This window comes from Xyrauchen texanus, chromosome 25 (assembly GCF_025860055.1).
Source record: "Xyrauchen texanus isolate HMW12.3.18 chromosome 25, RBS_HiC_50CHRs, whole genome shotgun sequence".
NCBI classification, from domain to species: domain Eukaryota; kingdom Metazoa; phylum Chordata; class Actinopteri; order Cypriniformes; family Catostomidae; genus Xyrauchen; species Xyrauchen texanus.
The window spans coordinates 6,522,919-6,543,852 of NC_068300.1; the positions used below are offsets into that span (position 1 = coordinate 6,522,919).

The window sequence follows — 20,934 nt, forward strand, 5'->3', positions numbered from 1 at the left end:
ACATGAATCAAATTTGATACATAAAATAAAACACGTTAATTTCTTTTTATAGTTTGTCTAAAGGTACTAAAAACAGTTTCATGTGTCCCGCTGTACAGGGTTAAACATAATCACAACTTACAAACTCATAAAGCTGATATAAATATATAAATATATAAATATGGGTCACATTGCTTTCCTACTACACATAAAGGTCAAAGGTTATCCTAGTTCAGTGATTCTGGCACTGATATAAAGTGCTGTGATGTAATCGATCTCAGAAGACAATTATCAAATCATAATGAACATCTTGAATGTTCAGAAATTATCATCTGAACTGTAAGAAACTTATAACGGCATTAAATCATTCAGAGAAACAATAAACCAACAAATCTGTGCTTTTATTTTGTCTTTCTGGAGAATTCTTCGAGCGTGCTGCTTTAAACCGTGAATAACTTTCAAGATTATAAAGTTCTTACACAAACCAGAGGATTAATAAATCATTAGTCTCACATACATGCCAATTTAATATTAAATACATATCAAATATATGAAAGTATTCAATTAAAAAGTTCAGGTTTAGATGATATAATGATATTAACACTTTATTAATAACATAATAATGACATTATTTAATAGATCACTATTAAGTGTTTATTCTTCATTTACACATTTAATAAAGTTACCAAAGTAATCAAATGAATGATTTAAGCTCATTTAAAAGATCATTTGTTGACATTAAAGTCGTTTCTAAGAATTGAAGAAGTCCTGATGAAGTTTTTGGAAAGTGTTACCTGTGTGTGAATCTCTGAAGCACCTGCTGTCACCGCTCCACTGATTGCTGCAATTCAACACGTCTGTGACCGCCGTCTTTATTGAACTTCCAGTCGCCCCTCCTTCATAAGAATGAACCAGAAGAAAGGCGGAGACACACGGTGTGTCAGAGAAATGATTATTTCAGTCATTTCACAGTTTCTTTGTTTTTTTGTCTGAGAAACAAGATGCACCTGTTCGTGTTCAGATATTAAATTGCAAATATTCCAGGAAATATCTGATGAATAAATGCAAGTAAAAGTCTGATGAGAGAGAAATCTGTTTAAAAATATTCACAAAGAATATAAAAATATAATCTATATAATGAGCAATTTTGAGAAGTAGTTAATAACAACAATAACAACAATAATAATAATAATAATACAATTAAATATTACAATTCTACAGTGTTTTGGGAGTAACAGGATTATATATTTAAAATACTAAATATAAGTAACTGTATTCCACTACAGTTACAATTTAAATAATTGGTAATTACAATACAGTTACATTCCAAAAGTATTTTGATTACTGAAGAGATTACTTTGTATTTTATTGTCATTTGTTTCATTTAATATTTAGTCCTTTCAGATGGAAAACATTAATACAAATAAATGATCCAAAGTGTGTTTGAACAGCGGTGAAACACTTTCTTCTGATGTGTTACATTCATACGAGCAGACAGAGAAATGTAGCGCAGCGCAGTTCTAGCGGGAAGACTATCAGCTGTACATCATCGCACCATTAGCGGGGTAATTCCCAGCCAATCACACGTAAGCCGCTGCTTTATAAGTCACATTGCTGTTTCAGTGTGCTAACACACAACCTCCTCCACCCCACCACCACCTGTTGAGTCCCGTCCTGCACGGGGTGCTCCTCGCCCCTGCCTCCTATCTCCAGCAGGATATGACGCAGTTCCAAGTACACCTTCTTCGGACCACCAGACGGGGATTACGCCAAAGAGAGACATTACTTTTCTGTTTTATATTCATCAAATAAATGAATCTTAAAGAAATAGAAATAAACTTTGTGTAAATTGTCACTTTACGCTAAGCTAAAATGCTAATTCTATCCATTTTACATGCATATGTTACCAAACACAATCATATTTGTTCATCAAGAATTAATTTTCTTGTTTTCTAGTGAGATCTTTAATATTAGGGCAAAAATCTTATTCTTGATAATAATATTTGTGTTGGTTTCCTGTAAAAATATCTAAAAATCCTTAAAACAAGATCAGTTTGATTTATTTTGTTTTAGAAACAACACTGCATAAGATATTTGGGTTTTTCAGAGAATGTATTTTTAACGTGTATTTTGTGAGTTTAGTTCAACCAACGGAAGACGGGAGAAACTTCAGGAGATCTTTTGAAAACAGTCATTTTTGTAATTATGTTCGGTGCTGCCTGTTATTATTCTTTGGTTTTTAATCATTCGTTTTGAATTGATATATTTATTTATTTGTGCATAATATCAGCAATAAAATCAGGCAAATAATAAATGAATGTTCATAAACACTGTGACGAGGAGTAATCAGCGGGAGAGAGATAAAGGGGAGCCGGAGACACCAGATCGATAGAGAGACACACGCTGTGTTTCATTTAAAGTTTTGTTGAAGGTTCTGCCCGTCTTGCCCATCTTTACCCGTTACAAACCCGTTTCCTGAAACCCACAATGTCTGTTACATGAAGTCACACAAAAGAAATAGATGGGAAAAGCAGAAGGAGGAAGAGACAGAAAAAAGGTGTGTATGGTTTAATTTTCTCTTTCATTGCTGTCGTCACACTGTGGATCCGTTTGAGGTCTGGAGCTGCTGAGAAATTCATTACAGTTACAGTTATTTGGCAAACGCTTTTATGCTAAATGACTTATTAGTTACTAACAAGAAAATCCCAAATCTTTCAAAAGTGTCAAACATTTCATTTACTATCCTTCAACATCCAGATAATCAAAAACACACATTTAATTTCAGTTTCTAAAGTAAGAGATGAAATCATGAATTATACTTGATCAAATATCAGTTCAAACTATAAAATAACATTAAAATTACAGTGTATCAATAATGTTTGTTAGAAATGTGTCGTTGGATGTTTTTTGCACATTTGTCCAAAGATAAAACTGATTTTATAAGTAATGAGGTCACAGAATGGGTTTAATGTAATTAAATGTTCAGTCATTAATGATTATTTGCAGATTTAAGATCATTTGAAAGAACAGACCAGACTCAACATTCATCACGGTGAACTCATGCAAAGCAATTAAGAGCTTAAAAACTGAACCGGTGACGTGTCCAGTTATTATTTTAATATTAAACTGTGGTGATAAATGCGGTCTTCATTGTTATTCTTTTATAAAATGATTTTCTAATGACAGAATGCAACATTTCTAACTTTAATTACAGTTTGAGGCACAAAACATGAAAAGTAACACCAAGATTTGATATTTCAAGAAAAGATGCTGCTGTTATACCAGCAACTACAGCTCAAGACCAACTACCAGAATTCATTTCATTATTCCCGAGCTAAAATAAGACCTTGTTAGAACTGCTTTCTCATTTAATGCACCCGAGTACAGAATGAGCTGCAAATGACTATTACCTTAAAAACACTCGATACTGAAACTGTCCTGAAGAAAAGATGCTGCAGTTTTATATAATCATTGATCTGAGGTGTATTGCGGTTATCGCTGGTATGGCCTGTATGTCTTCTTTACCTCTTTTATCATGTCTCTCATGTTGCTTTTATGTTTTGTATATGTGTGTTACCGTGTGAAACTGCTTGTGCTGCCCTCTTGACCAGGACATGAATGAAGAGATCTTGAATCTAAATGAGACTTTACTGGATAAATACAATTAAATGATGCAAGACCAAAACAAAGTGTCTTGTTTGTTTCAACTAATCTACAACACTTTTGTGTTCTATGGTTAGAAAGGAAACCTGATTTTTAGTTTCTAAAGAACTTTATTAGCAATTAGGCTTTCATTTAAGTGAATATGGACAATTAAAGTCAATTGGTTTGTTAGTCACGTCAAGTACACACCCATGTAACTTCTGACTCATGGCCTCGCTTATTAAAGCCCTTTTGAAATGTAAAATTATTAAATGAATGAATTTCCTTGTATCTTCAATTATAGTTACTAAAGATTTTACAAACCTGCTAAAATAAAATAATTACCGGCGTCATTCTGAATCCTTCTGTCAGCGGACCCACAGGATGATTCAGTGCTTTATTACAATGATCCTAGACAAACGTCTGGAAACATCTCTTTGTTGTCTTGCCAAGTTAAGCACAATATCTGATTTGCCTCATTCAAAACATTATTAAAAGACAATTCCCCAAAACCCACGTATGATTTTAACTTGTTGTTTTTGCTCATTATCATAAAACTAACTAACGTACATTGGCTTGTGCAGAGGATCAATTATTGTGTTATTATTTGTTTATGGATTATTACAGTATACATTTATTTGGATGACTATTGATTAATATAATTTTTATAGCTTAATAAAAGTTGACAAAATGAAAGACAAAATAAAAGATCTGCATTGTTGTCATTTGTGTAATCGACTCTACATTGTGCTTTAACACTTGTTGAATCATTTTAAAGATCTGTAGAGAGGCAAATTTCAATAAAGGATTGCTGCGAATTGCAAAATGCTTGTGAATAACTGTGTTTTAACAAATCCACTGAGTGAATTCAATGACATAAAATACACATAATGACACTCACTGGAGTAATGATGACAGATATTGAAGGAAAACTGTACAAATCCATGAAAACATCAGAATTTGGTCGACTGATTCAAAAGATTCAGGTCACTGGGATGAATCAAAAAAACCTCCACCAGATTTTTGAACAGAGATAGAGAGATGAAGAAAGACAAAAAGAAAGAAGCAAAGAAAGAAAAAGAGAAAGACAGAGAAAGAAAGAATAAAAAAAAGAAAACAGACAGACAGAAAAAGAGAAAAAAATAATATAAATAAGAAACAGAAAGACAGACGGACAAAAAGAAAGAAAGAACGAAAGACAGACAGGAAAAAGCTGACAGAAAGAAAAAGAAAGGAACACAGAAAGACAAAAAAGGAAGAAAAGAAAGAAAGAAAGAAAAACTCAAAAATAAAATAGCAAGAAAGAAAAGAAAGAATGAAAGAAAGAAAAAAGAAACACAAAAAGAAAGAATAAAAAATAGAAGTAAAAAAGAGTGAAATAAAGAATAAAAGAAAGAAGGAAAAAGAAAGAAAGGAAGGCAAAGAAAGACAGACTTATGATCTTAAAATCTTATGATCAGTTCCTAAAAGAGAGACAGGACGCCAGTTCTTAAATAAACCAATATCTCCTCGGGAAGAAGGTAACACATTGATTCCAAACATTCAAGAAAAACAGCACAGAGATCTGGCTAAATAAGAGGCCAAGAAACTAACCCTGGTTATTTCTTTGAAGGAAGGAAGGAAGGAAGAAAGAAAGGCAGACAAAATGAAAAAAGATACAGAGAATCAAATAAAAAATAAACAGAAACATCTCTTTGTTGTCTTGCCAAGTTAAGCACAATATCTGATTTGCCTCATTCAAAACATTATTAAAAGACAATTCCCCAAAACCCACGTATGATTTTAACTTGTTGTTTTTGCTCATTATCATAAAACTAACTAACGTACATTGGCTTGTGCAGAGGATCAATTATTGTGTTATTATTTGTTTATGGATTATTACAGTATACATTTGTTTGGATGACTATTGATGTCTAATTCTTATAGCTTGATAAAAGTTGACAAAATGAAAGACAAAATAAAAGATCTGCATTGTTGTCATTTGTGTAATCGACTCTACATTGTGCTTTAACACTTGTTGAATCATTTTAAAGATCAGACAAAAAGAAAGCAAGAAAGAAAGAAAGAAAGAAAGAAAGAAAGAAAGAAAGAAAAAGAAAGGGTTTCTAGGGAGAATCTGTGTCCTTAGCACTCAATAACACACATCGATTGCATCTGAGGAACCATTTCAGGCCCTGTCTGACACTGTATGAATGCATCATGATTCAACCAGTGCATGTGTGTTTTCTGCCCACTAGAGGGCAGTCTTTACAAGAAATTCACAGAAACAAAATGTTTAATTTTTGGGTGAACTATTCCTTTGTATTACATTAAATTTGGGTAATCTGAGACATTTGGTAGTATGGAAGGTCTATACTCTGTTTCCAGTAAATTGCATATGCTGAAAGAGCAAAAACGTTCCAGATCACCCCGTATAATGAGAAAGGCTTTGTTTGGAATGGAATACTATGTAATATTTGGGACATTTTCCCTAGTGACCACTAGAGGTCGCTTGGAGGTTTAAGACTTTTAGTTTGAAGTTTGGTTTTTGATGGGTCTCTGTTCTCCATGTTCCCTTTGATTTGTTCCAGCTGAGACTTTTTAAACTTTGTTAGTTCTTATGTATATAAAGCCCTTATGTTTTCACTGTTGTTTGTCTTGCATTATTTGTTGTTCTATAAGAAACATCTCAGATGTTTTTTTTTTGGGGAGTTCTTGCTTGTTTTGCTTAGTTTTTGTTTGCTTAGCTCAGCTCTCGTTTTGTTTTGACCTTTATGGCTTTCATTTACTTACTAAATGCTCGCCAGACCCTCATCATTACAATATGCAAGACCCATAGTGAACCCAGCAGTAGGGCTTATTTACATTTACATTTATGCATTTGGCAGACGCTTTTATCCAAAGCGACTTACAGTGCACTTATTACAGGGACAATCCCCCCGGAGCAACCTGGAGTTAAGTGCCTTGCTCAAGTGCCTGGCTGAACCAGCGACCTTCTGATTAACAGTTATGTTCTTTAGCCCACTACACCACCACCACTCCTGCTTATACATCTTCGCCAAGGGAATTGTCCACTTGAGGATTATGTGGAGGGCTTAAGCACCTGGTCTTGCAAAGTAGATTTGAGTGATGTGGCACATAAGGACTTTTCATGCGGTAGTAAATGAGCCTCTGTTCTCCATGCTGCCCTGTGGTGGAGTTCCTCTAATTCTGGCACAATACATCGACTATGCCCTGTTGCTCAGTGGTTCGCTATTAACTGTAAGAGTGGAGGATAAGGATGTCATCTCTCCCTTGGTGGCCACCATGTCTGTGCTCCCCGTCATGTCCGCCATGGTCAACGAGCCAGTGCCCATGCCTGCCAAGGTCAACGAGCAAATTCCTGAAGCCTCGTCTGTCCCAGAGTCAGCGCCTGAAGCCTCATACCTCCCAGAGCCAGAGCCAGTGCCTGAAGCCTCGTCTGTCCCAGAGCTAGCATCTGAAGCCTTGTCCATCCCAGTGCCACCGTCCTTGGCCACAAAGGCCATGTCCACAGCAGTGCTCCCGGCCGTCCGGAAGAAGAGGAGGAGGAGCAGAAGGGCTTCTGCTCCCCAGTCGCTGCCAGCGCCTACGGCCATAGAGGTCGTGTACCTGTTGCAGCCTGTATGCCCGGCCACGGAGGCAATTCCCCTGTTGCTGCCAGCACTCCAGGCACTGAGGCAGTTGACGAGCCTGTCCAGCCCCGATGGCCTCTGAGTCTTCCATGGCTCTGCCCCTCGAGTCACTCATGGCCCTGCCCCTCGAGTCACTCATGGCCTTGCCCCTGGAGTAGTCGCTTATGGCCCTGCCCCTTGAGTCACTCATGGCCCTGCCCCTGGAGTCACTCATGGCTCTGTAATATGTGGGACATTTTCCCTAGCAGCCCCTAGAGATTGTTAGGAGGTTTAAGACTTTTAGTTTGAAGTTTGGTTTTTGTTGTGCCTCTGTTCTCTGTGTATGTTCTCTTATGTTTTCCCTGTCATTTGTCTTGCATTATTTGATGTCTTGTAGTTTGGTGAAATTTTTTGTTAGCTTAGCTCAGCTCTCCTTTCATTTTGACATTTATGGCTTTTAATTTTCATTTACTTAATAAATGTGCTGCATTTGGGTTCTAAACTCCTACTCACAAGACCCTCATCATTACATACTAGCATACTACTTACTGCACAGTAGGCTGCGCACCTAATACAGCCTACTGCATTTCAAAAATTGTTTGTTAGACAGTACACATTATACAGTGATAAACATTTCAAAGATTGGTAATTCCTTTTTAAAAGACATTGATCTTTTACAACAGGCCAAATAGAGAGAAACCAATTATAACTGTAAACAAATGTATTCCATTTTCAGCAAACACTTTATTTCATTCTGACAACACAAAGCGTCTCACCAGAGCGGGACAGACACTTGTAAACATGATTACATCATGGTCTTTTGGATGTAATATTTAGAGTTGATCACAGAATACTGTGTGTGATGTTATTTCTGTACATTGGCTGTTACTACATCATGTATCATCAAGGAAAACAAACAACCTAACTGCTACTGTAGGTAACATATCTGTACAGGCACACTTTACACTTGTGTTAAACACACCATACATGTAAAAAACTTCTAGTCATTGCACGCATGCTAAATACTTGTTTATAGTGGAACAGCATGCACTTTAACAGAAATACAATATAACAATACTGGCATGATAAAACATCAGAATAAATTCTGACCGAGAAGTTTTGTGAAATATTACTTTGCCGAGACATAAATTGTAATTTCGTTACATTGTATGACTTGTGTGTAGTAATACAGTGAATGTAACAGTGGTCAAATGTTAGTTGCCTTTATTACACAGTGGATTATCAGTGAGGTTGTTCAGGTTAGTGGATTAAATGCAGATTTAGAGTAGAAACAAATTCTATGCAAGTACACAAATGTCAATGATTTATGAACACATTTCTAGAATATGGTGTTGCTTTACAGTACCAGTAACAAACTCAAGGGGGCAATAGTGTTCCAGAAATAGAAAACTGACAGTAGAAGAAGAATGTTAAGCTAATGTTTGCGATAGCGACCCTTGTGCCAACACATAATTGTGTTGTGTTACGGGTTGTATTCTGATACATGTTGGAATCCGACAATGTGTGAAAGTAAGTTTGAGTACAGTAGCTAGAAATGTTCACACATTGCGTAGATCCGTGTTTCCCAACCACTGTGCCGTGCCACACTAGTGTGCCTTGAAAGACTGTCAGGTGTGCCGTGGAAAATGATCAAATTCCACAAAATAAATAAATGCATGAAAAAAAATTTATATTTCAGGGAAACAAACTCCTCACCTTTCGGAGAATTCACCGTTTTGAAACCATATTTGGTCACTTTTATGATTGTGAAGATCAATGATTAATGATTAATGTGAGTGATATTTATAGAGTTAAAGGGTCATCACATGACTCGTGTCAGTGCTGCAGAATACATTGAAGTCTATAAAGTGAGTGATATTTATACGTGTAAAGGGTCATCACATGACTCGCGTCAGAGCTGCAGAATACACTGAAGTCTATGAAGTGAGTGATATTTATATGTGTAAAGGGTCATCACATGACTCGCGTCAGAGCTGCAGAATACACTGAAGTCTATGAAGTGAGTGATATTTATACGTGTAAAGGGTCATCACATGACTCGCGTCAGAGCTGCAGAATACACTGAAGTCTATGAAGTGAGTGATATTTATACGTGTAAAGGGTCATCACATGACTCGTGTCAGCGCTGCAGAATACATTGAAGTCTATGAAGTGAGTGATATTTATATGAGTAAAGGGTCATCACATGACTCGCGTCAGAGCTGCAGAATACACTGAAGTCTATGAAGTGAGTGATATTTATATGTGTAAAGGGTCATCACATGACTCGCGTCAGAGCTGCAGAATACACTGAAGTCTATGAAGTGAGTGATATTTATACGTGTAAAGGGTCATCACATGACTCGTGTCAGCGCTGCAGAATACATTGAAGACTATGAAGGGAGTGATATTTATACGCGTAAAGGGTCATCACATGACTCGTGTCAGCGCTGCAGAATACACTGAAGTCTATGAAGTGAGTGATATTTATACGCGTAAAGGGTCATCACATGACTCGCGTCAGCTCTGCAGAATACATTGAAGTCTATGAAGTGAGTGATATTTATACGTGTAAAGGGTCATCACATGACTCGTGTCAGCGCTGCAGAATACACTGAAGTCTATGAAGTGAGTGATATTTATACGTGTAAAGGGTCATCACATGACTCGCGTCAGCGCTGCAGAATACATTGAAGTCTATGAAGTGAGTGATATTTATACGTGTAAAGGGTCATCACATGACTCGTGTCAGCGCTGCAGAATACATTGAAGTCTATGAAGTGAGTGATATTTATATGAGTAAAGGGTCATCACATGACTCGCGTCAGAGCTGCAGAATACATTGAAGTCTATGAAGTGAGTGATGTTTATACGTGTAAAGGGGTCATCACATGACTCGTGTCAGTGCTGCAGAATACATTGAAGTCTATGAAGCGAGTGATATTTATACGCGTAAAGGGTCATCACATGACTCGTGTCAGCACTGCAGAATACATTGAAGTCTATGAAGTGAGTGATATTTATACGCGTAAAGGGTCATCACATGACTCGTGTCAGCACTGCAGAATACATTGAAGTCTATGAAGTGAGTGATATTTATACGCGTAAAGGGTCATCACATGACTCGTGTCAGCACTGCAGAATACATTGAAGTGTATGAAGTGAGTGATATTTATACGAGTAAAGGGTCATCACATGACTCGTGTCAGTGCTGCAGAATACATTGAAGTCTATGAAGTGAGTGATATTTGTACGCGTAAAGGATCATCACATGACTCGCGTCAGCGCTGCAGAATACATTGAAGTCTATGAAGTGACTTCACACCAAAGTGTTTTTCACACACACGTTTTTGCTTCACCAATAATGTCTTTGAGATTACTAAGCAACAAGAAATATTGAAAAACTGTCCAGATTTGTGAAGAGACATTGAATGTCTCATAATTTCTTTTAATTAAATATTACCTTATCGTTTACGAATATCAGAGACCCCAGTTATTGAACTCATTTAAATTCACCATGAAAACGCTTCGACCTAAACATAAACAAGTCCTTTTATTACTTTCTGCTATCAAAGCAACTGCAAGCTTGTTTTCAATGTTTATTGTGCACACCTCCCACTTTTTTCAGTGGCAAACTAGTAAAATCGGCCCTCTGTGATGCTTTCTGCAACACTTGTCATGTGGAGGGCAATGCGGCGCTTGACCAACTCCTCGACTCAACTCATGTGAAATGTGCTTTACAATGACAAAAGAACACTATTGAAACTCAAAATTATTATTATTTGTCTATTACTGTGGTCTTTTCTGATAAAAGTCATGCTCAGCATTTTAAATACTGTAGGAAAATGACACCGTAGATCTGCTTTGTGTTTATAATTGTAGCCATGCAAGTTTTAATAAAGGAGAAGGACGTTATTGAAACTCACTATTATTAGATTATTATTGTTGTGTTTTGGATGAAGAATAATGCTCAGACTGAAGGATGACTATAGCTCTGCTTTGTTCTTTTAATAATTAAACGCTATAAAGTCTCTTGGTAGATTTTGGTCATGAACGACTCAGAATGATTCACTGACTCACTCATTGCACATGACGCTCATTTGTCGCCACCTAGTGACATTTCCAGAAGGGGTCACTGAACTAATCAGTTCATAAAATTGAACAAATTTGTGAAACAGAAGCCTCGCCAAAATACTCTTTATTTTGCAGCTAATTCTGCACAATTGTAAACTTGAATAAACTTGAATTACTAAAATAGCTGGAATTGGTGCTTTTAGCTTATTCTTTAAAAATAAATATCCCCAGAAAATATTTTCATGGACCAGTGATTCTCATCTTTTTCACCCCTCAGTGAGTTTGCATCCCTGTAATTTGATGTGGCATTGCATGAACAAATCTACAAATTAGAAAAGAAGCAAATCTGTTGTTTTTTCATCACTCATTTAGTGCTCTTGCCAACTGTGACTTATTTAAAAACATTTTTTTTGCATAGCCGAATTTCAAACATTACAAGTAAACGCGCTACAGACGGACAGAAAACATGGACAAATTCTTGAAAAGGAAAAATATTGATGATGTTTGGCCTATCTGGGATAGTGGTGTGCCGTAGCATTTTGAAGTGGTAAAAAGTGTGCCGCTGGGAAACACTTGACCAGATTATGTTTCGGGCTTTACAGATGCATTGTGCTGATGTTTACCAGTAAGAACCTAAAATCTAACACACAAAAAGGAAAAAGCACTCTTTGGTTTGTGAATAAATCCCTTTTTAATAGCATTTTACCTCTATTTTTTATGTGTTCATATGTGATGTCTCAAAAGATTTATCTTTTATCATTTATCGAGTTTCTCTCAGATTCCCGTGTAGTGTGTAAACAGCAGGGATATATGACATTAAACCCAATGATGAAATAATCATGTATAGTTCATAAACCACATCAGCACAGTGTGTGTTAGACAGAATGCAGTTATTAGAAACAATGACTTTTACTAATGTGGAGGAAGAAATATCACAATTGAATCTGTTCTGTGCAAAATGTGTGTGTGTTGTATTAAACTTGCAGAATAAGTACAAATGTGAGATGACCAGTTAAAACACATAGTAGTGCATGTTTGTGTGTGCTACATATTTAAGCGGACAGGCATGTGGGTTTGGGAGAGATGTTTCAGAGTGTTTATGTGAGTCCAATCTCCTCTAGGACGCTGCGGGGAGTCTCTGCTTCCTGTGAGAGTGAAATGAACATTTTCCCTTATTACACTTCAAATGATGGGTTTGTTTTAGTTCAACATGTAACAGCAGTATATACAGTATATATATATACACACACCCAATCCTAATCCAATATATATTTACACTCACCATCCAATTTATTAGGAACACCTGTACATCTACTTATTCATGCGATCGTCTAATCAGCCAATCATGTGGCAGCAGTGCAGTGCATAAAATCATTCAGATACGGGTCAGGAGCTTCAGTTAATGTTCACATCAACCATCAGAATGGGGGGAAACTTTGATCTCAGTGATTTCAACCGTGCCATGATTGTTGGTGCCAGATGGGCTGGTTTGAGTATATCTGTAACTGCTGATATATATATAGTTAGGGTTGTTTTTATTATATAAACCTAACATTTAAATGCAAGCAATCAACCAAATCATTGGTTTGTTTTTGTTAAAGAGGTGTAGTTTTTTCCAGAAGATAAAATAATGGCTTATTTATGTTATATAGACAAGCAAACACTAAATGTTCCAAATGTTTGTTTTATTTACTTTACAACATTTAGCAGCAAACACTAAATAACCCAACTGTTTGGTTTGTTGGATCTAATGTTACCAACAAATAGTAAATAATCCAAATTTTGGGTTTGTTTTTGTTATATAGGCCCAAAATTTACCAGCAAACACTATACACAGTGGCAAGAAAAAGTATGTGAACCCTTTGGAATTAGCTGGTTTTCTGCATTAATTGGTCATAAAATGTGATCTAATTTTCATCAAATTCACAAGTATAGATGAACACATTGTGCTTAATCTAACAACTTCAGGATTTAAGTTTAACCACACAGTGATCCTGTACTGTTGTCAGTCTTTATGCGAACATATTTTAATTTAAAAACTCTATTTCCCAATGTTTTTTCTTTCCTCTTAGAATAAAATATATATCAAAACAAACACAAACACTAAAATTGACTTGACAAGACAGACATGATGCCACACGAAACCAAGCCGTGTTTTAAGTGTTTTGTTTACTGGCCAAGAGGTGACACCTGATAACGTCCTGTTACTTTCGTACTCTCCATTCCCTGATGGAGGGAGCGAGACGTTGTGTCGATGTAGTGACACTAGGGGGTCACACTTGGGAGCCCCAAACACCTCTGATCTTTGAGAAAATGCCAATGGGAATTGGCGAGTGGATTTTGCATGCCACTCCCCTGGACATACAGGCATAAAAGGAGCTGGCTTGCAACCACTCATTCAGGTTTTGTGCTGAGGAGACGAGACAAGGTACTGGCCATTTCAGAGGGTAGTTCAATGATGTGGCAGGAGGGACATAACGTCTCATTCCCTTCATCAGGGAATGGAGGTTATGAAAGTAACCAGGACATTCCCTATCTGTCATTCACTCGACGTTGTGTCGATGTAGTGACACTAGAAGTCCCTATACAAAACGGCATGCCTAACTGAACTGTGTTACGCGGACTGGCGGTGCGAAATGGGCAGACTTTTGTGTGCCTTGTAGCCAGTCACTTAACCACCCCCAATGCTCTTACAGGTATCATACGGTCCCCTGCACCTCGGGGACCAGTCAAATGCCCCAAAAATAGGGACCGGCTGGCCCAGCCGTGGCCTCTACTCCTTTTTTCTCCCTAAAGAAACTAAATCGTTATACATCACATGGGGTTACCTACGGAAAACCAGCACATGTGTGGTCGTGGGTGCCAGATGGTGCCCCATCCTTGAGAAAGAAGGTCCTTCCTCAGGGGAATTCACCAGGGAGGGGCTGTCGAGAGTGTGAGGTCTGAGAACCAAGTCTGGGTGGGCCAGTAGGGTGCTACTAGTAAAACCTGTTCCTTGTCCTCCCTGACCTTGCACAACGTCTGTGCAAGTAGGCTCACTGGGGGAAACGCATACTTGCGCAGCCCAAGGGGCCAGCTGTGTTCCAGCGCATCTGTGGCGAGGGGAGCCTCGGTCAGAGAATACCAGAGCAGGCATTGGAAGGATTCCCTGGAAGTGAACAGGTGCCTGGGATGTGAGTGGCTCGCAACGACTTGAGCTGTTGCTGACTCGAGAGGAGACGGCGGGTGAGTTGCGACATGCGACGAGAGTGCATGCTGCCTTGGCGGTTGATGTACGCACTGTTGCTGTGTTGTCCGTCCGGACCAACATGTGCTTGCCCTGGATCAATGGTTGAAGCCTCCACAGGGCAAGCAACACTGCCAGCAACTCGATCCAGTTGATGTGCCAGCACAGTTGCGGGCCAGTCCAAGAACTGGCGAGTGCGCGCTCATTGCACACGGTGCCCCAACAGTGCTTGGTGGCATCCGTTGTAACCACAATGCACCTGGAGACCTGTTCTAGGGGAACCCCTGCCCGTAGAAACGCTAGGTCGGTCCAAGGGCTGAACAGACAGCGGCAGACTGGTGTTTTGAGCACACAGTGTGCCCCATGGCGGCATGCCCATCTTGGGACTTGAGTCTGAAGCCAGTGCTGAAGCAGTCTCATATGCATCAACCCGAGGTGATGCAGAAACCTGGGCAGGTGTCTGGCGAACTGATTCGCGTAGCTGGGTTGGACGGTCCTGATCAGCCACCGTGACGGGTTTGGGGGCGCGATCTAAGCCAGAAATCAACAGAAAAGGTAAATAATAATTTTCCACCTGGCCGGGGGCTGGAGTGGTCTGCTTACCAGCTCCTGTGCAACGGGTTCCTGGCTCGCTGGGTTGCCCGTCTCAGGGGCACTTTGAAGCCTTTCTTGTGTTCTTGGCTGCTGGCCGTGAGATGGGTGGTGTCTACTTTCTGAGGGTGGCTCCACTCTGGGGCCGGCCTACTGGGGCGGAGCTGGTGTTGCGGTCGAAGGGGGATACCCTTGGCAACAAGCAGACGGGGTGCAGGAACTTGAGTCACCCTGGGTCAGGATGTGTTGTATGGCCTCCGTCTGCTTTTTAACCACTGAGAATTGGTTCATACGGTGTCACCGAATAGGCCAACCTGGGAGATGGGGTGTCAAATGTGACACTCCTAGACCACCATGGTGGGAATCGCCTGCCTGATAGACTACGCTGTGACCTTCGTCGCACAGAGGGCGAGATCGGTCACCAAGCGCAGCTCCTGCAGTGATGATGTAAACATACGGGCCTTGGATGAGAGTCTCGGACGGTTCCGCTAGATGGCACAGGTGCACCGCAACCGCCTCATCCACCTGGGGAATCGCCAAGTCCCCCCTGGCAGCCCCGATATCGAGGGTAGAGAGAGCTCAGAGACCGGGTCTGGGCAGTAAAATACCTGTATGTCCGGGGGAGTGGCATGCAAATTCCACTCGACTATTCCCATTTGCCTTTTCTCAAAGATCACAGGTGTTTGGGGCTCCCAAGGGCGACCCCTAGTGTCACTACATCAACACAACATCGAGTGAGTGACAGATAGGAAACAACTTTTCCCAACTTGTAAATCACATGCATGAGTTTTTTCCATGCGACTGCTTTCACAACTGTGTGCTGTACGTTATTACATTGTTTAGGATTTTGCATTGGCGTGTTGGTCGGTGTCACCCCTCTGGGCGCAGCAGGTTTAAATGAAGCACAGGGAGATGAGATGAGCTAAACACACACACACACACACACACACACACACACACACACACACACACACACACACACACACACACACATAGAGAGTTACTTACTTTGGCATCCTGAACAGCATGAACAACAGAAGAAAAAACAAGAGATTAAAGTGCATAAATGGCTAAAAAAGCTTAATTAAATGTAAGCTTTCATTTTAAAATAAAGGTTCTACATTGTGATGTCATTGGAGAACCATTTACATTCCACAAAGACTTTATATTCTCTAGTTCTTTAGAAAAACCCAGAAACCAAAACATCAGGTCATCAGAAACATCAGTAGGTTTTATAATCTCCAAAGAACCACATAGCAACTTATGAACCCAAATGTGGAAAATAGTTTGTGACTAAAAGAGTTTTATTGAACAAACCTGTTACACTCAATATTAAACTGGATTTACAATGCATTTGATTTCCGATGACATCTACTTGGAGTGATAATCTACTATTATTTACTAAATTGACTTGATATATATTTAATTTTCAAAATAGAATATTTTGGCTATCCTATCCTAATACATTATTAAAATTTATATTTAAATAAAGTTTATGCTTAAAATAAGTTGATGGAAAAAACATCAACTTGCTACATGGGGTGAGGAAATTAAACTTAAAGGTGCTGAGCAATTTTGTCATGGAAATGTATGCAAAGAATTTTACTTCTTGAAAGATATCACTGAAATAAGTCATGTGAGATATCTCAATGGTCTCTGTGACATCACTAGACTGTGTAAATGGCAAACTTTTGCACATTCTCATAGTGTTGTAGTTGCAGCGAATTATTGAGGCTTAAAGGTGCTGTAAGCGATTAGCCGTTCTAGAATTCCAACAAACTAAGCCATTGGATTAGCCACGCCCTTCTTTCCAAAACCCTGCTCTCCAAAGTTACCAAATGAGATTTTTTACAGGAAAACAAAAGATAATGACACATAATGAGCACAAATCCTTTTCCAGCTCCAGGCAAGTTGGCCCTGTAATCTTTAATGCAGGGTAATCTTTAAAGACTGCTCAGCTCAGTGCTGTATAGACAGATATTTAACATTTGCTTCTCTTCAAGAGTCTTGAATCGTTCATGCGTAATGAGCTGTTATCATTCTCATCTGAATTAAAACTCAATTAGTGTTTCACCCCCTTGTGTCGAGCCAGAGGATGCTCTCTTCTCCACTGCTGACGGGCAGGAAGAGCAAAAATGAACTTGAGTGGTCACAGGAAATAACACAAACACTAATTTCATTCAGTTCAACTGTGTTCAAGATTTCCTCTGAGTGAATCTCACAAAAACACATCTGGGTCATATTTCACCCATTATCAAAATAAAAGAAGAAAAGAAATGTTAGCATTTTTGGCAAATTCTGATAAACTTAATGTGTCTGGCTAATTCCCACTTCTATCACGGATTAGATTATCATTAGGCTAATACAATGATATCCAAAGGTCAGTATAAAGGCGATACAACAAATAGTTTTTTATTACAGTAATTTTTCATCTAAATTAACTATCAACATAAATTAAAGGCATTGAAACATGTGCTTAATTTCCATGAAAATACCAAAAAAAAAAATCTTAATGGTCATAAAAATACAGTGGCAAGAAAAAGTATGTGAACCCTTTGGAATTAGCCGGGCTTCTGCATTAATTGGTCATAAAATGTGACCTCATCTTCATCAAAGTCACAGTGTGCTTAATCTAACAACACACAAACAATTCTAATCATTCAAGTCTTTATTGAACACGTTCTATTAAACATTCACAGTGCTGTGGGGAAAAAGTAAGTGAACCCCATAGGCTAAAGATGACAAAAAATGCTAATTTGAGTCAGGAGTTGGCAAACCTGGCATCCAATCAATGAAATGAGATCGGAGGTGTGGGTTAGAGATACTTTGACTTATAAAAAGCACTCAAACATTTTGAGTTTGATATTCACAAGAAACATCTGTTGATGTTGACCATGCCTCACAAAAAAAGAGATCTCAGAAAACCTCTGATCAAGAATTGTTGCTTTGCATTAAGCTGGAAAGGGTTACAAAGTTATCTTGAAGAGTTTAGATATTCATCTGTCCACAGTAAGACAAACTGTCTATATATGGAGATGATTTAGTACTGTGGGTACTCTCACTAGAAGTGGCCGTCCAGCCAAGACGACTCAAAGGGCACATGCAGAATGATCAAGGAGGTAAAAAAGACAGATAAAGATTGAATGAATAATTGAAACTGGTTAACTGGTTCAAATACTTTTCTTGCCACTGTAAGTTTCATTTTCTTTAATCAAAACCACATTTATTTCTATATTTTGATTTTTGGGCCAAAAATGACCAGGATATGTTCTTGCCAAGTTTCATTAGATTCAAACTGTAAAAAGAACATTTAAAGTCACAGGTCACGTTTAATTGTACATTTGATTCGTTTATTTCTATTGCATTACAAAACGCACAATAATTAACATTCAAATCAGCCTTGCGAATTTCAAACCACAGATAATATTTTCATGGGTAGATTCATAACATTTACTGTGCAATGAAACGCCAATATTGATTTGTTTTTAAAATATAATTCTATAATTATAGACCAAAATCTATTCATAAATATAACAATGAACATTGATGTGCAAAAGGCTTTCTAGTGTAAAACGTCTTTATTGACGTCAGAAATCCAGAAGCTCCAAAAACGAGTGATTTTGATAACAAAGACTTGAGTGTTCAAAAGCCTTTTGGGGTCACAGTATGTGAGTATGTACACACGAAACACTTTCCACTAAATATAGCAAAAGAAATCAGCACAGAACATCATTTACTACATTTATCAACCAGCGAACCGTTGATCTTGCATGCTGTGATTGTGAGGGTCCAGATGACCTCAAGAAATAAACACATCATTCATAACAATGCCAAATAATGATGTCACAGAAATCCTTCACCCTACAACACCCGACTTTGATTTGATTTGGTGGACAAGTGTTTTTTAAATAATAATATTTTAAAATGTATTGATATATTTATATTTTAGTAATTTCTCTGGACGGTGACACCACTTAGACATTTTTTTATTTGAGATAATTTCGATTAAAAATATCAAAATGACTCATACACTTAAAAAACAGTTTTAAACAAAGACAAAATGTCTTCATGGCAAACTAAATAGATGAAGTGCTGAAATGAAAGAATTTGCAATAATGTCCATTAGCGAGCTTTAAAAGGAATAGTTCATTAAAAAATGATTAAACGGTCTCTTTCTCACATAGAACTATTGTATGACTTCTGAAGACTTTTGGACTACTTTTATAATATTTTTTTGTCATTTTTAGAGTTTGGCAGTAAAAAATCACCATCCACTTTCATTGTAAGGAAAAGAACAGCTTGGACACACTAAATTATATGAGTACATGATGACAGAATTTTTATTTTTGGGTGAACTATTCCTTTAAACACACAGATATCACACAGCCCCAAAGATAAATAATATATAATGAGAGAGAGAGAGAGGTGTATGCAGTGAACACAGGGTGCCCCAAGATGCAGCTCTTTGATTGGACGGTGGTAGAGAGAGAGGCGGAGCCAGCAGGCAAGTCATGCATGGGGCGGGGCTCAGCATGCAGTACGGACAGCAACCAACAGCTGCGACAGCCAATCAGTACACAGGCACGTTAAAGTATTCATGTCGTGGCTGAAGGAGAAACACACACACACACACACACACACACACACACACACACACACACTGAAAACAGTGCAGGCAACAGCATCACACAACTGTGAGAGATACACACATGCACAGTGCAGGATGCAAGACAACGTGCAATGGAAAACAGGCAACAACAGGACTGAAAGAGCAATAAACAGGACACAATGTGGCTGTAACATAGTTTTATATATATAACTGCATTCTCTTTGAGCACGATCTCATGAGAAAAGAAACGTGACTGTGGCGACATTTTTCCCAAATTATATTATGCGGTTCATTACACGTATCGCTGCAGTTCTGAGCTGAAATGTCCACTAAGTGGCGCTAGTAGCGAGTTAAATATTGTCCCACACAGATGAGGGTTTTAAGGTTAATGTTCGCTCAAGTTTTAAATCCGACCTCCCTACCCTAAACCTTGAACCTAAACCTAACCAATAGTGTCATAAAAACCAAATGTGAGATGAAAAACGCGATTCACGTCATTTTGTGGTTCTTCAGGACTCGTACTTCGGACATTTAAATCACAAGTGCAAAACTCTAGTAGTTGAGCTATCGCGTGATTTAAATGCACTGATACAAGCTTTTAATGTAGTTGGTTGTGTAATGCAAATGTAAAAATAAGTCGTGCAGTAAAAGTATTAAACTGCTATCAAATAAAAATGGCGGGGTAGCTCAACTGATAAAGCGTTGCACTTGTGATGTAAAGGACCGGGGTTCAGCCGAAAGTGTCATAGATGCACCACAAAATGACGCAACTGTGTTTTTCATCTCACGTTTGCTTTTTCAGACACTATCAGTTAGGTTTAGGTTTAGGGTACGGAGGTCGGCTTTGTTGATTTAAAACATCTGTTTGGGAGAAATTCTACTCGTTTTTAGCACCACACAGTGGACATTTCACCTTGCAACTGCTGGGATACGTGTAATCAACCACATAAAATCATTTCACAAAAATGTCGCCACAGTCGCGTCATTTCCATGGGATCAGGCTGGTTTTGGAAGACTAAGACCCAAGCAAAATCTCAGACTGCACCAGACACCAGCTGACTTTCTGCTGATCTCTGGTACAAGAATAACAATTTTGGATGGTCTTTGATTCTCTCACCTCTAGTGAGAGAATCCAGAAAGCACTGTTGATATGCTGAATTATTAATGTTTGCCTCAAAGAATGGGCCCTTGTGGTTTTTCGA

The 20,934-nt window shown here is 38.4% G+C and overlaps 1 protein-coding gene across 5 annotated transcripts in view; it reads right to left on the minus strand.

The window, feature by feature from the left end:
• Positions 1–12,216: 12,216 nt before the first annotated feature.
• The window catches only part of LOC127619170 (AP-1 complex subunit sigma-2), a 33,685-nt gene continuing 24,967 nt past the window's right edge, over positions 12,217–20,934 (minus strand). For 2 of the 5 annotated variants that reach the window (XM_052091960.1, XM_052091957.1), the window contains one exon: positions 16,425–19,729. In XM_052091960.1, coding sequence (XP_051947920.1) covers positions 19,719–19,729 — 11 coding nt within the window. In that variant the 3' untranslated portion in view covers positions 16,425–19,718. Of the gene's footprint in view, positions 12,452–16,422; positions 19,730–20,934 lie in introns of those variants that run through there. The other 3 variants (XM_052091959.1, XR_007967538.1, XM_052091961.1) reach the window with 3 other exon arrangements.